Consider the following 16,488-nt stretch of genomic DNA (forward strand, 5'->3'; position numbering starts at 1 on the left):
AGACCTGAGAATCCAGGAAGCGGCAACCCTATTTAAAATAAAAAAAGGGTACTCACAAGACTACCTACCACCAAACAGGGAAGTGGAAGCTAAAGTGGGACCACTTCAAAACCCACATCCATCGCAACTCATCATAACTGAGTACGAATGCCTGGAAGACGTAAGCCAAAGCCCCACCGAGGAACACCAAATAACCGGCCCCCAAATATACACGGATGGAAGTAAAATAGAGGGGAAAACCGGAGCTGCTCTAACGTGGTGGAATAACGGCCGGGAAACCAGACACTCCACTTTCCACCTAGAACCGCACAATACAGTTTTCCAATCTGAGATCTATGCACTCTATAGAGCGATCCAATTGGCAAGGACATCAAAGGAAAGCTTAATTAACATCATGAGTGACTCCAAATCGTCACTAAACATGCTCAGAAATCCTTTGGTAACTCACCCACTTGCGATCGAAATGAAGAAAGACCTAAGAGCTATAACAGAGGAAGGTAGAAAAGTGCGGCTATTCTGGCTAAAAGCGCACATGGGTACTCCAGGAAACGAAAGAGCGGATGAACTGGCAAAAAGTCTGCACTTACCATAGACACGGCATCAGATTACAACAGAGTGCCAATGTCCTATATACGGAGGAAAATAAGGGAGGAGACAACAGTTAAGTGGCAGGAAAGATACCAATCCTCCTCAACCGGATCGGTCACAAAAGTTTTTTTCCCCACTGTTAAAAAGGCGTGGGAAATACTAAGGCACGCTACAATGACGCCTACACACGTGCAAGCTATGACCGGTCATGGAGGATTCGCAGCATACTTGTATCGTTTCCACCTTAAAGACAGCCCCTCCTGCATTTGTGACCCCGCAAAGGACGAGACAATATTCCACCTGCTCATTGAATGCCCAAGGTTTGGTAGTAACAGGTCTGACTTAGAAATACAACTGGAAATGGAGCTAAGTCAGGCAACCCTCCCTACCATCATGGAGGAAAAAGCCACCAGAGAACCGTTGATGGTATTCATTAGCAAAGTTGTCTCCAGTGCAGCCACAGCAAATGGCTCAACATTATACACAGGCCACAACAAATTAAACTATACACCAAGGCGAGTAATAACAAACACATCAACACAACACACACGAAATCAAACACAACGCACACGATCACAAACTCCAACGTCCATACAGACATATTTCACATCAACCCACAGGTCAGGAGAAATACATGCGCCAACACAATCACAGGCACACACAGAAACACAACGGGCAGTTTCAACCGAAATTGTAACACAGCCGACCCGAGCCGAGCAATCCATGACAGCGTTCCTCATGCAGTTGTAGCCATATCCCGGCACACTAACACCTGTGTCTATTACACTGACACTGATGGAGACGCTGTGGCAAGCTTCATAAAAAGAGCCACGGAGGTGTCAACCGAACACATAAGAGATTATAATATAAAAATGGCTATAAAAGACAGGAACGATAAAGTCCTAAGCCACATGGCGGGTAGATTCGACACAGAACGATGTCTTTTTAACAACCTAGAAACTCCACCCAGCTTGAGTGACCCCTCTCCACCAAGCCAATGTCACAACATCTAAAGGCAAAGGGTGGAGCAGCATAAAATCTAAGGAAATCGGAAAATGTCGGATCTACTGGCCGCCACACTGACTGGGACCTCACCGTTCAAAACATTAATATTATTATTATGCAATTTATAAAACAATAAATGTATATATTTATTTATTATATGTATAACAAATTATACTCTATTCTATTAAATATACATATACACATATATATATATAAAAAAAAAAAAAAAAAAAAAAAAAAGTGTCCATGGCGTGATGGACCACAATTAATTAAAATTCATAATATTATTTCAATTATCCTTGGTGCGAAAAATCTAAATAATAAAATAACAAAAAAAGGATATGGACGAACAGTCTATAGACGGCCCCAATTTTATAATAAAAAAAAAAAAAAAAAAAAAAAAAACACAGCCGACCCTAGAGCAAACCCAACAATTATTAGCCCGTGGACAAAACGGGGAACCGAAAATTAAACTAAGGCCGATCCCTCTCTTTATGTCAAATCCAACGGAAACATTGGGTATAACATACAGCCGTCTTAGCACTCCCAACCACGTCAACATCTCACCGGGACTAGCAGCAATCCTAAACGGAAGTACATCAAAGACGAACATGAAAATGAGCAAATATTTAGCTCTCCCGACAACTACCTTCGCTGGCCAACCATGCAGAGTACTGAAATCAGACACCAAAACGATAATAGTATTCGAATGGGACGCGCAAACAGCCTTTGAACGGGCATGTTCGTCTTTGAAGGAGTTGGGAGCAATGGGGATAAGACACAGTACCACCCCACGCATAATCAGCGTAGACGCAATGTCACTGGGACAGGACAAAGGCAGGGCTGCAAATTACTATGGAATAGTAAAAGCCTCAGAACATCATGAGATAATCGTCTACGAGAACCGAGGGGATGACCTAAGCTTCCTCAAAAGGAATCGTGATGATCAGCCAGCAGCGTCCCAACCCAGTAATAAGGCGAACTCATCCTCCGCAAGTGAACGACTTCAAGCATCACGGGAGGACAAAAAAGAGGATGAGAAAGAGAGAGATAAAAATGAAATTAAGAAGTCTCTAAACTCAATGGCCAAATTAAAAGCGTTTGTGGGATCCATCAAAAAAGTACTTCATCGTGAAAGAATGATCGAGGATAAAAACACCCTTTCTCGGATCAAGGCTTCGTCACAAACAAATCGGCAGGCTTTAGCAATGGAGGCTTTTTTGAGGGAACCATCTATACAAACACCGGCAAATAAAAACAAAAGATATAGGGCCGATCTCGGGCAAGTGCTCCCGCCAAAACTCAGACCGGCCCAGAGCCCCGAAGATCATATAATAAATGCCTTCCTCGAGTTCCAGGCAATAATAAGAGCAAACAAGACCATAAAGCTCTTGACCTGCAATAAGATCATGCAGGCCTATCAGCGGAAAAATCAAAAGCTGTTAGAAGTGAGACTCGAGGATGCAAAAGCTGCCATATACGACAATGTCACCTCCACAATAATTGCCGGGGCGATGACAGGGCAGTATATGGCGGCATTAAGTGCCGACTGCGGATTCGTGGTTCTGGACGAGGATGAGACAAATCGCACGGGAACACTCAAATTTATTACAAAATCTGAGGATCCAATAGTGGTAATAGCGGAATGTACCAGAATAATGCTGGAAGACAGGATACTAGAAATGGCAGAAGTCCTATCTGGGGACCCCGAATCTAGCATGGACTGGGACATATTCGCGAAACCTATCAACTACTCGTGGGTCAATGGGGTTCCTGGATGTGGGAAGACAACTTGGATCATTAATAACTTCAATGAGGAAACAGACGTTATAATAACAACTACAATCGAAGCAGCCGAGGATCTAAAGCAAAGGCTATCGCTACGAACTGGCAACAAAGTTAAAGATAAAGTTCGTACCATGGCCTCTTTGCTGGTAAATGGGACAAAAGGAACCTACAAAAGGTTGATAGTTGACGAGGCCCTCATGAACCATTTCGGCTCAATCGTCATGGCGAATCAGTTAACAGGCGCCAACGATGTCATCCTCATTGGAGATATTAACCAACTTCCGTTTATAGAGCGTGAAAACCTCTTTAAACTTAATTACACTCGTCCAAACCTGGTAACCAGCATCACCCAGGAGTTGTCTTGCACACACAGGAGCCCTATGGATGTGGCATACGCCTTAAACATGGTCTATAATAACATCTATTCATCGAAGGAAATTGTGCGGTCCCTAAAGCTAATGAAGTATACAGGAGCGAGAATACCTAAAACCGATCTAAATACCCTGTATCTTGTCCACACACAAGAGGAGAAAGCAGCCCTCACTAATACAGGCTATGGATCGGGAACGGACTCTCGCGTCCTCACAATCCATGAAGCTCAGGGATTAACGAGTCCTTCGGTGATCATCATACAGACCAAGTCCCGAAAGCTGGCAATCCATGACAGCGTTCCTCATGCAGTTGTAGCTATATCCCGGCACACTAACACCTGTGTCTATTACACTGACACTGATGGAGACGCTGTGGCAAGCTTCATAAAAAGAGCCACGGAGGTGTCAACCGAACACATAAAAGATTATAATATAAAAATGGCTATAAAAGACAGGAACGATAAAGTCCTAAGCCACATGGCGGGTAGATTCGACACAGAACGATGTCTTTTTAACAACCTAGAAACTCCACCCAGCTTGAGTGACCCCTCTCCACCAAGCCAATGTCACAACATCTAAAGGCAAAGGGTGGAGCAGCATAAAATCTAAGGAAATCGGAAAATGTCGGATCTACTGGCCGCCACACCGACTGGGACCTCACCGTTCAAAACATTAATATTATTATTATGCAATTTATAAAACAATAAATGTATATATTTATTTATTATATGTATAACATATTATACTCTATTCTATTAAATATACATATACACATATTAAAAAAAAAAAAAAAGTGTCCATGGCGTGATGGACCACAATTAATTAAAATTCATAATATTATTTCAATTATCCTTGGTGCGAAAAATCTAAATAATAAAATAACAAAAAAGGATATGGACGAACAGTCTATAGTAGGCCCCAATTTTATAATAAAAAAAAAAAAAAAAAAAATATTTAAGCGCATGTGCTGTCCCACTACTGGGCAAAGGCCTCCCTCAAAGTCTTCCACTCCTATCGATCTAAAGCCGCCTGGCTCGTATATTAATTTATCTAGCTCATCGCACCTAATTTACTTGCTTCTAATTAGAAGCTGCTATGTCTTAGTTTAATCAGTTTTCTGATAGAGGGAAGGGCAACATGTAACGCCAAAAATGTTTAAGATTGAATTTATATGTAAAGAATAATAATGTGGTGGAAAATATATTATCGGTTTCTTTGAGGTGCAGTGAGAAAGACCGAAAAGTGAGGTCCGAATCGCGTAGGTGAAGGACATGAAACTGAAGACAAGAAAAAAATACAACTTCAAAATTATATACATTACGTCATTTTTTTGTACTTAATTTTTCATTGTTTTTGTATTTTTATTTAAAATGTGTTTAATTGTTATATAGTAGTATTTAAAAATGCCACCAAAGAAAGGCAAGAAATCCAAGAAAGATAAAAACCAAAAAAAGAAAATTCAGCCGCCGCCAAAACCTAAAAAGATCCCTCCACCTCCAGAGTGCTTCACACAGGACGATCTGAACCGATTTAAGGATATGTTTAAACAACACGTTGAAGAGAAGACAGAAGTTGTTAGTAGCTTACACGCTTGCTTATATTTATAGTCTACTGTCCACCAGCAGGCTTAGCATGGCCACCATAGAAAGGTTTATTCTTACGGTAAAGTAGAAAAAGTAGCCTGTGTCTTTCTTTGTGGTCTACTCTATATATTTGCGTTAAATGCAATATAAGTTGGTGAGATTAGCGCGTTTAAACAAACAAAATTGTCAGCTTTGTAATAAAGTACAGATAATAATTATCCATAAAGTGCTAGCTTCTTGCTCCTGGAATATCTCACTAATTATTTCAGGTCCTATTGGAGAACATTCCATTGATGCTAAAGAAACTGGGCTTCAATCCTAAGAACTACGAAATCCAGGAACTATTTCGATTGTTTCTCGACGAATTTGCCGAGTTTGTGGAGTACCACGAATGGTTGCAAATGCTCGAAGCGAAGATGAGCTGGGGTGACGATTATGAAGCTGTCGTTATGAGAGCCTTCGCGTTTTTAGGTAAAATCCTTACTTCGTACTATCCTTACTTTATACTTACTAATATTATAAATGCGAAAGTCTGTGAGTTTACATGTTAGATACTTCTTCACTTGTAAACAGCTGAAGTGATTTTGATGAAATTTGGTATAGAGTTAGCTGACATCCTGGATGTAGCCTATGCTAGGCTACATTTTACTGCGCAAAAACATCTGTCGGAAATCCGCGGGGCACAGCTAGTTAAGTATATTAATGCTCAATGAGGACCGCAACATCGTTGTGCCAAAATCCGTTTATCGTTATCGTACATTTTTCCGTATAAAAAGTATTCTATGTCTTTCTTCGGGACTCAAAGTATCTCCATACCAAATTTCAGCAAAAGCGGTTTAGCGGTCTAGGCGTGAAGAAGTAACAGACAGAAAGACAGACAGACAAACTTTCGCAGCTTATAATAATAGTACGAAATTATGGATGCTATGGATTTCCTAAATAACGCCTGGTTTTATTAACCATTCCTAGGTAAAGATGAGGAAGAAAAGGGTATTTGTGACTTCGAACTGATACGAGAAGAGCTGATGAAGTGGGGGGAACCGTTGGAAGAAATAGAATTCGTTGATTGGCTCGCCGTTGCTTTGCGAAACAAAACATACAATGTAGAAGATAAAACTATCCAATACGAGAAATTTATTCAGATTATGAACAAGAAGGATACGAAGTATATACCAGAGCCAATAAACTATTTCAAATTAGACCAGAAGACTTTAGCTGAGATGGCGAAGAAGAAAGCGGAAGAGGAAAGAGAGGAACAAGTTAGGAAGGAGGCGGAGAAGATTGCGAGGGAAGAGGCAAGAAGGCAGAAGATGATTGCAGATGGTTTGATACAACCTGACTGACTTCTCTGTTATGTTGAAGATATTTCGTACAGGGTGTAACAAAACTAAGAAATAATACTTAAGGGTGTGTACTGTATATATGTCCCGCATATAGAGTTCGGAGTGAAAGTAGCAGCGCAGAGAGATTAACTTTTTTTAAATCTCTTGTATAGGAAAATCCATGACGCTCGATTATTGCTGTTGCCCAAACAAATTAAAAAAAAAAAGCGGCCAAGTGCGAGTTGGACTCACCCATGAAGGGTTCCGCAGCAGCAATAAGGTTTATTTTTATGAAATAAAGAGGTTTTTGATTTATTTTCATATTTCAGTTGATTTAATGAAAGTTAAATTAAGGTTTACCATTTATGACGTATAAAAAAACTAAACTACTGGCTAGATCTCGTTCGAACCAATTTTCCTTGGTAGTTTTTGCACTAATGTGCATCATATATTTTTTTTAGAATTATCATTACTTTAGAAGTTAGAGGCCCCTCTAACTTCGCCACTTTGGAAGAGTGTCTCCCGCAAACTATTCAGGTTAGAAAAAAATGATGTTAGAAACCTCAATATTATTTTTAAATACATCCATAGATACACCACACGCATAGGTTAGATGAAAACATTTTTTTTGTTTCCGTTGTATCTATGGGGACCCCTAAAATTTTTAATAATTTTTCCATTTTTGTATCAAATTCATCATCAACATCTACTTACCCAGTTTCAATAGTATAGCTCTTTTAGTTTCGGAGAAAAGTGGCTGTAACATACGGACAGACAGACAGACAGACAGACAGAGATGACGAATTTATAAGGGTTCCGTTTTTTGCCATTTGGCTACGGAATCCTAAAAAGCTCTTTCAACGCTGCACATTAAACTCTATACAAAGTGACACATACACACCCTAAAGTTTATGCCTGTTTTCACCAACCGCCTCCTAACGCTAAGTGGTCCCCTAGCGGCCATTAAGGATACATATCCTTCAAGATTTCACGAATTATTGTGTGTCACGTTCGTCCTTAGGGCGTAAGAACATTTGCAAAACATTACTTTTTTAATGCGTTTGTTTTAAGAGATATTTGACCCGCAAAGATCGCTAGGGAACACTTAGCGTTAGGAGACCGTTGGTGAAAACAGGCATCAGTTTCGTTACACCCTAATATTAAATATACACATGGTCTTTGAAAAAGAAACATTTTTTTGACTTATTTATCATTACTTACCTTATTTTCAAAATTGTTATTGCACTTGTTAAGGAGTAAAAATATGAACCAAACTATTGTTGTATTTAAATTTTTACCCGACTACCAAATAAACAAGAGTCAACTGCCAGCAGTCCTGAAGACCCATTGTTTTTGTTTATTGCGTTTTCCTGCCTTATACTACAATACAAAGAAAATTATCGTATGCGAAGTCCTAAATGCATATTCATGTAGACCAGTCTGCATAATTTTCATGCGATGTAATGGGATGTACATAATGGATTTTTTTTTCGCTTGAGAACTAATTTACGTGAAAACATGGAGTATGTAGAGCGCAAAATGTTATTCATGTTTTAGTACTTTGTTCTTTTTCGTACGTTTGAAAGTATGGGCCGTGTACAATTTAAAGATCGCTTGTCAAAAATGCGTTCGATGGATTCTCATTGTCGGGGCAAGAATGCGAGTCGCAGGCTATTGCCACAAATTGTTTTCGCCAGGTGATTAAAAAGTTGAGCGTGCTATACGTGTACACCGAAGGTGCAGTGAACTGGTGTTTTAAATATTTAATTATTTACTTGACATGCCCCTTTTTTAACATGGGGAAATTTTGGATATCGGCCGGGGTATGTGGGCTGTAGTCTACCCACTGAAACCCCATGGTGCTCCACTCATCGATTAAGGCAGAGTTGCGGGTACGATAAAACCTACCACAACTACTTAACATGTCCTGCTGCTCGAATTGCACGGTCCCTATATTTCCTTCTCCGGTCCTGCCATATGTATTATGTAGTTCCTGCACATACCTCTGTATGAAGCGTGTTACTACTGTTCTATTAATAAACTTTAGTTTAAATATTTAAAATCTCCAAAAACAAATGCTTGACACAAAGTAACATTATGCCAAAAAAGACGCCAAATGATGTTAATGAAAGTGCGAAAATCCAGATAAAATACTCCTTAAAACCTTATTTTCTTAGCTGGCTGTGAGTGACATATCCAGTAACGTGGGGTACCAATGACCCTGCTCTGTAATCATGTTACTGTCATATTTTATAAGACCTCACGAGCATAATCAATGAGACGAGGGCCCGTTTGTCAGATGCTCAAATAGGATTCCGATATTTGGGTATTATTTTACAAAGGACTTATAGGTTAAAGGTAAGAAACCTGTTTACTTGTTATTCCCTTACTGTGATGAAAATATGTAGATAACAATATCTTAAATATCGCTGTTATAATATTTTTTTTTATTATAACAGTGATATTAACAGTGAGATTAGCGCGTTCAAATAAGCCCTTTCAAATAATTTCCCCCCGTTTCCTCTATTTCTTCGCTCCTATTAGTATTAGCGTAATAAAATATAACTTATAGCCTTCCTCAATAAATGGGCTATCTAACACTGAAAGAATTTTTCAAATCAGACCAGTAGTTCCTGAGATTAGCGCGTTCAAACAAAGTAACAAATCTTCAGTTTTATAATATTAGTATTGATAAAAAATATAATACAAAAAATAAAATAATACTTAGTAAAAAATATAAATTTTAGTATGGTCAAACCTTTCCATGTTACGCATAAGTGTACAGCGGGCTTATATTCGTAGCGGTGCTAGCTCGTAGCACGATTTCGTAGCTCGTAGCATGATATCGTAGCACGGTGCTAGCTCGTAGCATGATATCGTAGCGGTGCTAGCTCGTAGCATGATATCGTAGCGGTGCTAGCTCGTAGCACGATTTCGTAGCGGTGCTAGCTCGTAGCATGATATCGTAGCGGTGTTAGCTCGTAGCATGCTATCGTAGCGGTGTTAGCTCGTAGCATGCTATCGTAGCGGTGTTAGCTCGTAGCATGCTATCGTAGCGGTGTTAGCTCGTAGCATGCTATCGTAGCGGTGTTAGCTCGTAGCATGCTATCGTAGCGGTGTTAGCTCGTAGCATGCTATCGTAGCGGTGTTAGCTCGTAGCATGCTATCGTAGCGGTGCTAGCTCGGAGCACGATTTCGTAGCGGTGCTAACTCAATGCTGACAAAATATTATGATTATACTCAGACAAAAACAAAACAGCTGTTTAATGTTTATGTATAAGTAATGATTAAAACAAAAAGAAAAATCAGTATTAAAACTTTCACGATCAGCTAAAATGGACCCTCTTTTCCGACGACGATTAATTTTCTCTCCCGCAGACTGACAAATTATGGACCCTAGCAGAACTCATCATCTTTCATTTTAAATGTTAGTATTTCTAGAGTAAGTTTTTGAGAAAATAAAAGTTAGATAATCACAAATTAGTGCTGTTAAAATATAAGCTACGATTTTCTGAAGAACTTTTAGAAAGTTGGTTTTAGACACTAGAGCATAGACTCTACACAATAATTTTTTAATTAAATCAAGTAGGAAATAAGGCATAAGCGATAGTCACCTACCATGGGCACTTGCAACACCCTCTCCTCACTCGCTCAGCCTAACACAGCGACATTAAGCGGTGGTAATGATCCTTTTTGAATCAATCTATGCTGAATTGAACACACATTCAAATAAGTGAAATAACTCTGTTATAAAAAAGTAAAATTCCAACATTAGCATTTTCAAACTACTGCAATATTGCAACAAATGGCTCTCTTCTGCTGTCGACGACCCACATTAGGTTAAATCAAATTTAGGCTGTATTTCGGAAATAAAACCCAGTATATTGTTTATAAGTCTCGGAATCGATACCAAACTGTTGAATCGTTCCGAAATAATGTACGCCAGTGCAATGACGTAAATAGGGTGTAACAAAACTAAGTGATAATACTTTATGGGCTGTAACTATTACCCTATATGAATTTCAACTTAAAAGTAGAGAGACATACAAAATTCCCCATACAAAAATTTAAAAAAAGTTATTCTTTCAGCGCCGCACTTTTACAGTACACGTTATATTACATGAGACTCATAAACACCCTAAAATATGTTGCATGTATATGTTGCACCTTGTATATGCTTTTGCTGGAATTGTTATAATATTACGTTACACTTGTCTCATCAGTGGCACACCACTACAAAACCGTGCCAAACCAGAACCAGTTGGCTCCGTTTCCAAAATTTTATGATAATGGCTGGTCCATTTTTTTCATTGTAGCTATGTGAGCCTGTATGTGTTATGAATAGAAGTACGCCAGCTCGTCAACTGAAGATCTTTTCGTATTTACGACCGGTTTATTAGCTACAGAATTGACGCCAGGAGTCATACTCTTGGCCAAGGCCATAGACTGGATATATCGTAAGTCGTAACTCAATCCTAATATACTGCGTGTCAGCTTTGAATATACTTCTCCGTGACACTCAACAACCTACTGTCAAGCTGAGCGATGGCGGTAAGGACTTTGGGACTGACATTTTTTATTCCGTATATAAGTTACGCTAGTTATCTACTACTCACAGGAGTCGGTAGGGTAGAGATAAGTTAATAGAGCAGGAAAAACTAACGTCCTATGTTATATGTAAAATGATCTTTACAGCCTTTCTTGTTTTGTCGCCAGAATCGTTCTTATTTTGAATTTTTAAATAAAAGTTTTAATTCAGATTTGAAGTCCAAGTTTTCATACTTAACACTGGTTAATTTTTTATGATTAAGAAGTATATTAGTGTGTCGTACTTCGACCAGAATAATAATTCTGGTCGAATAATAATTACGGCCGTTGTGTACTTATACCACGATCACTTGGTGTTAAACGCAATGGCGTATGGTTGATTACTGCAATCCGCTGGCCATCGTCCGCCATCATACACTGTTGTAGCTATGGATTGCAGTGGGCTAGCAAGGACCATTGTGAAGAGGCACCTTTACATTCTTAAAATCAGAACGTCTGACTTGATCTTGAGATTGAAATAATTATAATAATTGTCTATGTATGGCAAATGAACAGTAATGTATTGGTGTATTTTTTTCTTCTTTAAATCAAGTAATACAAGTTACAACAAAATTACCTTATAAAGTCATGATCCCTTGCTCGACGTAATTTTTCCAAGGTGGGTAGATTCAATTTTGTAAACCTCAATTTACACCTAGCCTGGGGCATCTGCCGGATTTGGATCCTCACTAAAGCAATTAAAAAAGAAAAAGAAACATTTTGTCATAGACATATTTAACGAGGTTTAGCCTGAGTTGTTTTCTCTGGGCTGTTCTACAAAAATGGTCCTTAAGTGGGCGGCACAAACGTTATATTAAAGGTTAAAATAAACTAAGACCTAAAGGATCGCCGCGGGTGATATATAAGAGAAGGTCGTGTCATAGAAGAATAATATTACATATTTACGGTTTTTTATTTTGACTCATAAACCACTCGGTCAAATAACTTGTTGTAATAATAACTGAAGGACAGGAACTGCAGAATAAGCAAAAATTCTAAAATGTAGAAAAACTACATTTTGTTTACTTCGTAACATAAAATGAAATATTATATCGCGACATTTTTTACCAAACTCATCGGCCAAAACGGCTGAACAGATTGTGTTGAAATTTCGAGTTGTGTTATAGGATTCTGTAGGTCTGTAGGTCTGAAAATTGGCTAACAATATTAAAATTATTATACGCCTTAAATAGCAAAAAACATTCTCCGAGCAGCTACTAATACTATATTATTATTATTCGTGCACCACCCACAAGTAAAAGAGTTATCAATGTGACCGATCGATATGAATACCCTGGAATCGTCGTTAATTATGAATTTATAGTATACTAACCTAGTTGTACCTAAGCCAAAATATAGCCAAAAGTCCACCATATATTTATAATTTAACCGTTAAATAAACCCCGAATAGTTCCTATTAATTATTGAAATAGTTAATGCACCAGCGCTATTTTAATTTCTGTAATTATCGCCCTCATAATATTACAGAGCTTTAATTGAGGAATAAATTTTGCTCTATTTGTCGTAGATTTATAGACCACTGAATTTATTTATACTCCACTCGGGCTAACTTGTTGCTAGCGGTCATTGACTCCCTGTCAAAAACTTGTCATTTTCCATATAAAACTACGATTGATAACATCTGACACTTCATTGTAAATCGCGGTTTATATGGAAAATTACAAGTTTTTGACAGGGAGTCAATGACCGCTAGCGACAAGTTAGCCCGAGTGGAGTATAGTAATAATAATCATTTATTATATAAGATATAAAATTCACGTGTCGCGATGTAAGTTGCTTTTCTCCAAATTGCAAAACCTTTAAATTTTGTATGCTTTACTTATAATATGTCTGAGAATCTTTGCATCTGAGAATCAATCAACATCTATTTTTAAAGTCTGACCAAAGAGTGGTGTGAGTCTACAGTCTAAGCGACGATATTATATAATATCATAGGTAGTAACATAGTTAGGTACTCCATCATCTCTCAGTGTAAGCTTAATTGATTTTGTTGAAACGAATTTTCAATCAGGTGCAACTTGCAAGTTTGGAAGCCTTTTACCAAAATGTGTTGAAACTTTGTCTACTTTGCTACTTTACTTTTGAAAGTACCTATTGAAACTACGTACTGAAAGACTTTATAATATTTTAGTTTTAAGCTGCTACTTGCGTTGAGTTTGGGCTCGAATGGGTTTTTTTGATATGAGTTAAATACCACGGTGTTTTAGAAACCCGGCATAAGACAAGTCTAGCGTTATGTAAATAGTTAGGTTATAGTGTAAACGCCGTTATCCTTGAAACCATCAAATGAGCCCGTCAAAATGATCAATTTTTTCTATGACAACAATGCTGGGAACTCGAAAAAAATGCCGTCTTCATACCCATACCGCATACGGATGCAGATGTCCGGATCGGCAATTTGTATGAGTATGAAGACGGATTTTTTTGAGTTCCCAGCATTGTTCTCATAGAAAAAGCTGTTAATTTTGACGGGCTAATTTGATGGTTTCAAGGATAACGGTGTTTACACTAACATCTTGTATTTTAGTCGCTGTTAAGCATTTGTGTAATAACCCACATTTTTTGTGGAGTTATTATGCAGTCTTGTTCTAAATGATATTTAAAGAATTTAACTGCATTCATAACTCAATACGTATTTTTTTTGGGATGATCACTAACCTGCAGCGTCCAATTATTTATTGTTATGGTAGGCCCGACCTGTTTAATACCATGGCGTCACAGAAATTCGGCATTAAATAATGCTAGTGTTGTGTAAATGGGGATCTTAATAAATAATAACCAATTCCACATATGCAACTTCTTTGTCATTTCGGTTCAATGATATTCTATGTTACTAAATTTTAGAAACTCATTGTTTCGGTTGTCTATGAATGGTCACTTACATATCTTTATGCTCGTTTCCGAATCCATTTTATGAAAAAACAGTTTTAGGTAGACCTTTGATTAAAATGTCCCAAAAACAAGGTATATGAAAACTTTAGTAATTTACAAACTTAACATTATGAAGGGACGAGGCACCAAATTAAAATGTTTGGATGTTTGGAATTAGATGGCGAATATTATATCGGGATGACCCTATGTGACCCTTGGAAAGGGTATTATGTAAGGTACAGGGCATATCAAGGCTTAAGGCCTGTTTCACCACTTCCTGATATAGTGCCGGATAGGCTATCCACAACTTATTTGACAGATTATCCATACTCTATCTGTCAAGTTGAGTGGTGGATAGCCTATGCGGCACTTATCAGAAAGTGGTGAAACAGGCCCTTAGTGTCCGTTGTTATATTGCAGTTTGTAATAAACAAGTTAAATTACTAGAGATAGGGCTTGTTTCACCACAAGTTCCTGATAAGTGTCGGATAGGCTATCCACAACTTATCTGACAGATACTCCATACACTACCACATGATTGCAACAATCGTTGATCATGGGAAGTCATAGGTCGTAATCGCTTGTCATTTATAGGCCAACGTGGAAAATCCGCATACATCATGTTTACAGTTTTTAAAACGCAAAAACATCCGTGAATCTACATACACCTGTATACCTGTCTACTGTGCCTAGATTAGTCTAGACTCTAGATATACTGTCATAATTTTATCATGTATGTTTTGAAGATATAAATATATAAAGTACCCAAAATACTGCATGTGGAAGTTACTCGGTGTTTCGTGAATTCCAAAGTTAATAGGACATTTTACTGAAATGTTTTTGCGCTAGAGGCAGCACCAGCAATCAGCAACATTAGACAGTGAAGAAATAGTTTTGTTCGACGTTTCACGTTTCCCGTTTCTGTCAATATTCGCATATGTCGTGCGCAACATGTCGGATTCTGTATATGCTAGGAGCGCCCTCTGCTCCGACCTTTGCGTAATATTTCCAATTCTTTTGGATTCGTCTTTAACGAGTAAAAAGTCACATTCCAAATTGAAACGCTTTAACGTAAAGGATTTCAAGTGGCGAATAATCTTAACATTAAGCCCTCGCAGACTGCAGACTTTCTATCGGCCGAATGTCGATAGTTTGGTTTGGCTCTTGATCAATATGAAGCTGTATGGAAGTGCGCATATTAAAACGATACCGAGTCGGCCGATAATTTTGATGGGCTATACCAGGGTTTCTCAAACTTTCGGCTCCACGAACCCCTGTTAAATTTCCAGGTGACAGCGAACCCCTTACTTATATTGAAATTTTTGAGAACCCCACTTTGAGAAACCCTGGGCTATACGATTGCCTTCAAACTTTACCATCGGCAAACTGGTCGATGCTTAGTGACGATGTTCTTCTACGCGCGCACATGTCGCCGATTGTGTGGTCGGCCGACTCGGCAGAAATCCGAATCGTGTAAAATTTTCCATCCAAAAATCCGTCGCTAAGAATGGAATCGGGCGACTGTCGTCTAGTTTGCGCACTCACCACCAACCCAAACTGTTTAGTTGGCGTAGTGTACGCGCACAGCCCAACCCGACCAAACTATCGGCCGATAGAAGTCTGCAGTCTGCGGGGCATCTTAAGTGTGCGATATTTCACGAGAACATTCCCGGTCGTATCGAAACGTGAAGCCAATTTGGATTTATAGCGTCGATCGCCATCGTCGAATGAGATTTGAGGTTATTTCACCAGGACATTGCTATTGTTCGGATTATGTTTTTGGGTTTAGCCGTTCCTGGGAATAGAAAAATAGGTGTTATGTATTTGTTATGTATGTGTTATGTATGTGTGGTGTGGTGTCTTATTTTCAACATTGCGTTTGGACTCCACTATATCTGAAGGTTAACAGTTATGAAGTGCATTACTATTAGCTCCATGCTATAATTACTCTGAGATAACATTCACTATAATTGGTTGGCAACACTGGTGTGTGATGGCGGGAAACATATAAAACACTTTATTAAGTCGTCCGCGATGGACCTCGTAAAGTAAGCCTTTATCTAGACTTTATTGCCGCTGTGTCAGACCGCGATCATATTTTCATCATCATCACTTCATTTTAATTATTATCATCGTCTTCATCTTCCACATATCAACGTGTTTGTAGCAGTACAAGAGTACGGCCTCTCAAGGTTAGTTTATGATGGACCAATCAAAGAACCCTTCAATTTTTTTTTAATATTAATATAATATATTCTTATCTACCGGCATTGAATATAATAATCTTATTTATTGCTTACTTTCAAAGTGAAATGAAGAAGTGAATTAAAGAAGTTTGATTTAAAAGTTTTA

At 38.4% G+C, this 16,488-nt stretch overlaps 1 protein-coding gene across 1 annotated transcript; it reads left to right on the forward strand.

The window, feature by feature from the left end:
• The first annotated feature begins 5,104 nt into the window (after nt 1-5,104).
• On the forward strand, nt 5,105-6,885 carry LOC121738894. The gene is made up of 3 exons (XM_042131159.1): nt 5,105-5,326; nt 5,605-5,806; nt 6,305-6,885. Exons 1-3 carry the CDS (start codon nt 5,156-5,158, stop codon nt 6,676-6,678), a joined length of 747 nt encoding a protein of 248 aa, XP_041987093.1. The 5' UTR covers nt 5,105-5,155; the 3' UTR covers nt 6,679-6,885.
• Nucleotides 6,886-16,488: the final 9,603 nt, after the last annotated feature.

The sequence above is a fragment of the Aricia agestis genome, chromosome Z, assembly GCF_905147365.1.
Source record: "Aricia agestis chromosome Z, ilAriAges1.1, whole genome shotgun sequence".
NCBI lineage: Eukaryota > Metazoa > Arthropoda > Insecta > Lepidoptera > Lycaenidae > Aricia > Aricia agestis.

Coding starts and splice junctions, on each gene's coding strand:
- LOC121738894 (XM_042131159.1), top strand. CDS start 5,156: ATGCCACCAAAGAAAGGCAAGAAATCCAAGAAAGATAAAAACCAAAAA. Junction 5,327..5,604: donor TTGAAGAGAAGACAGAAGTT/GTTAGTAGCTTA, acceptor TAATTATTTCAG/GTCCTATTGGAGAACATTCC. Junction 5,807..6,304: donor GAGAGCCTTCGCGTTTTTAG/GTAAAATCCTTA, acceptor AACCATTCCTAG/GTAAAGATGAGGAAGAAAAG.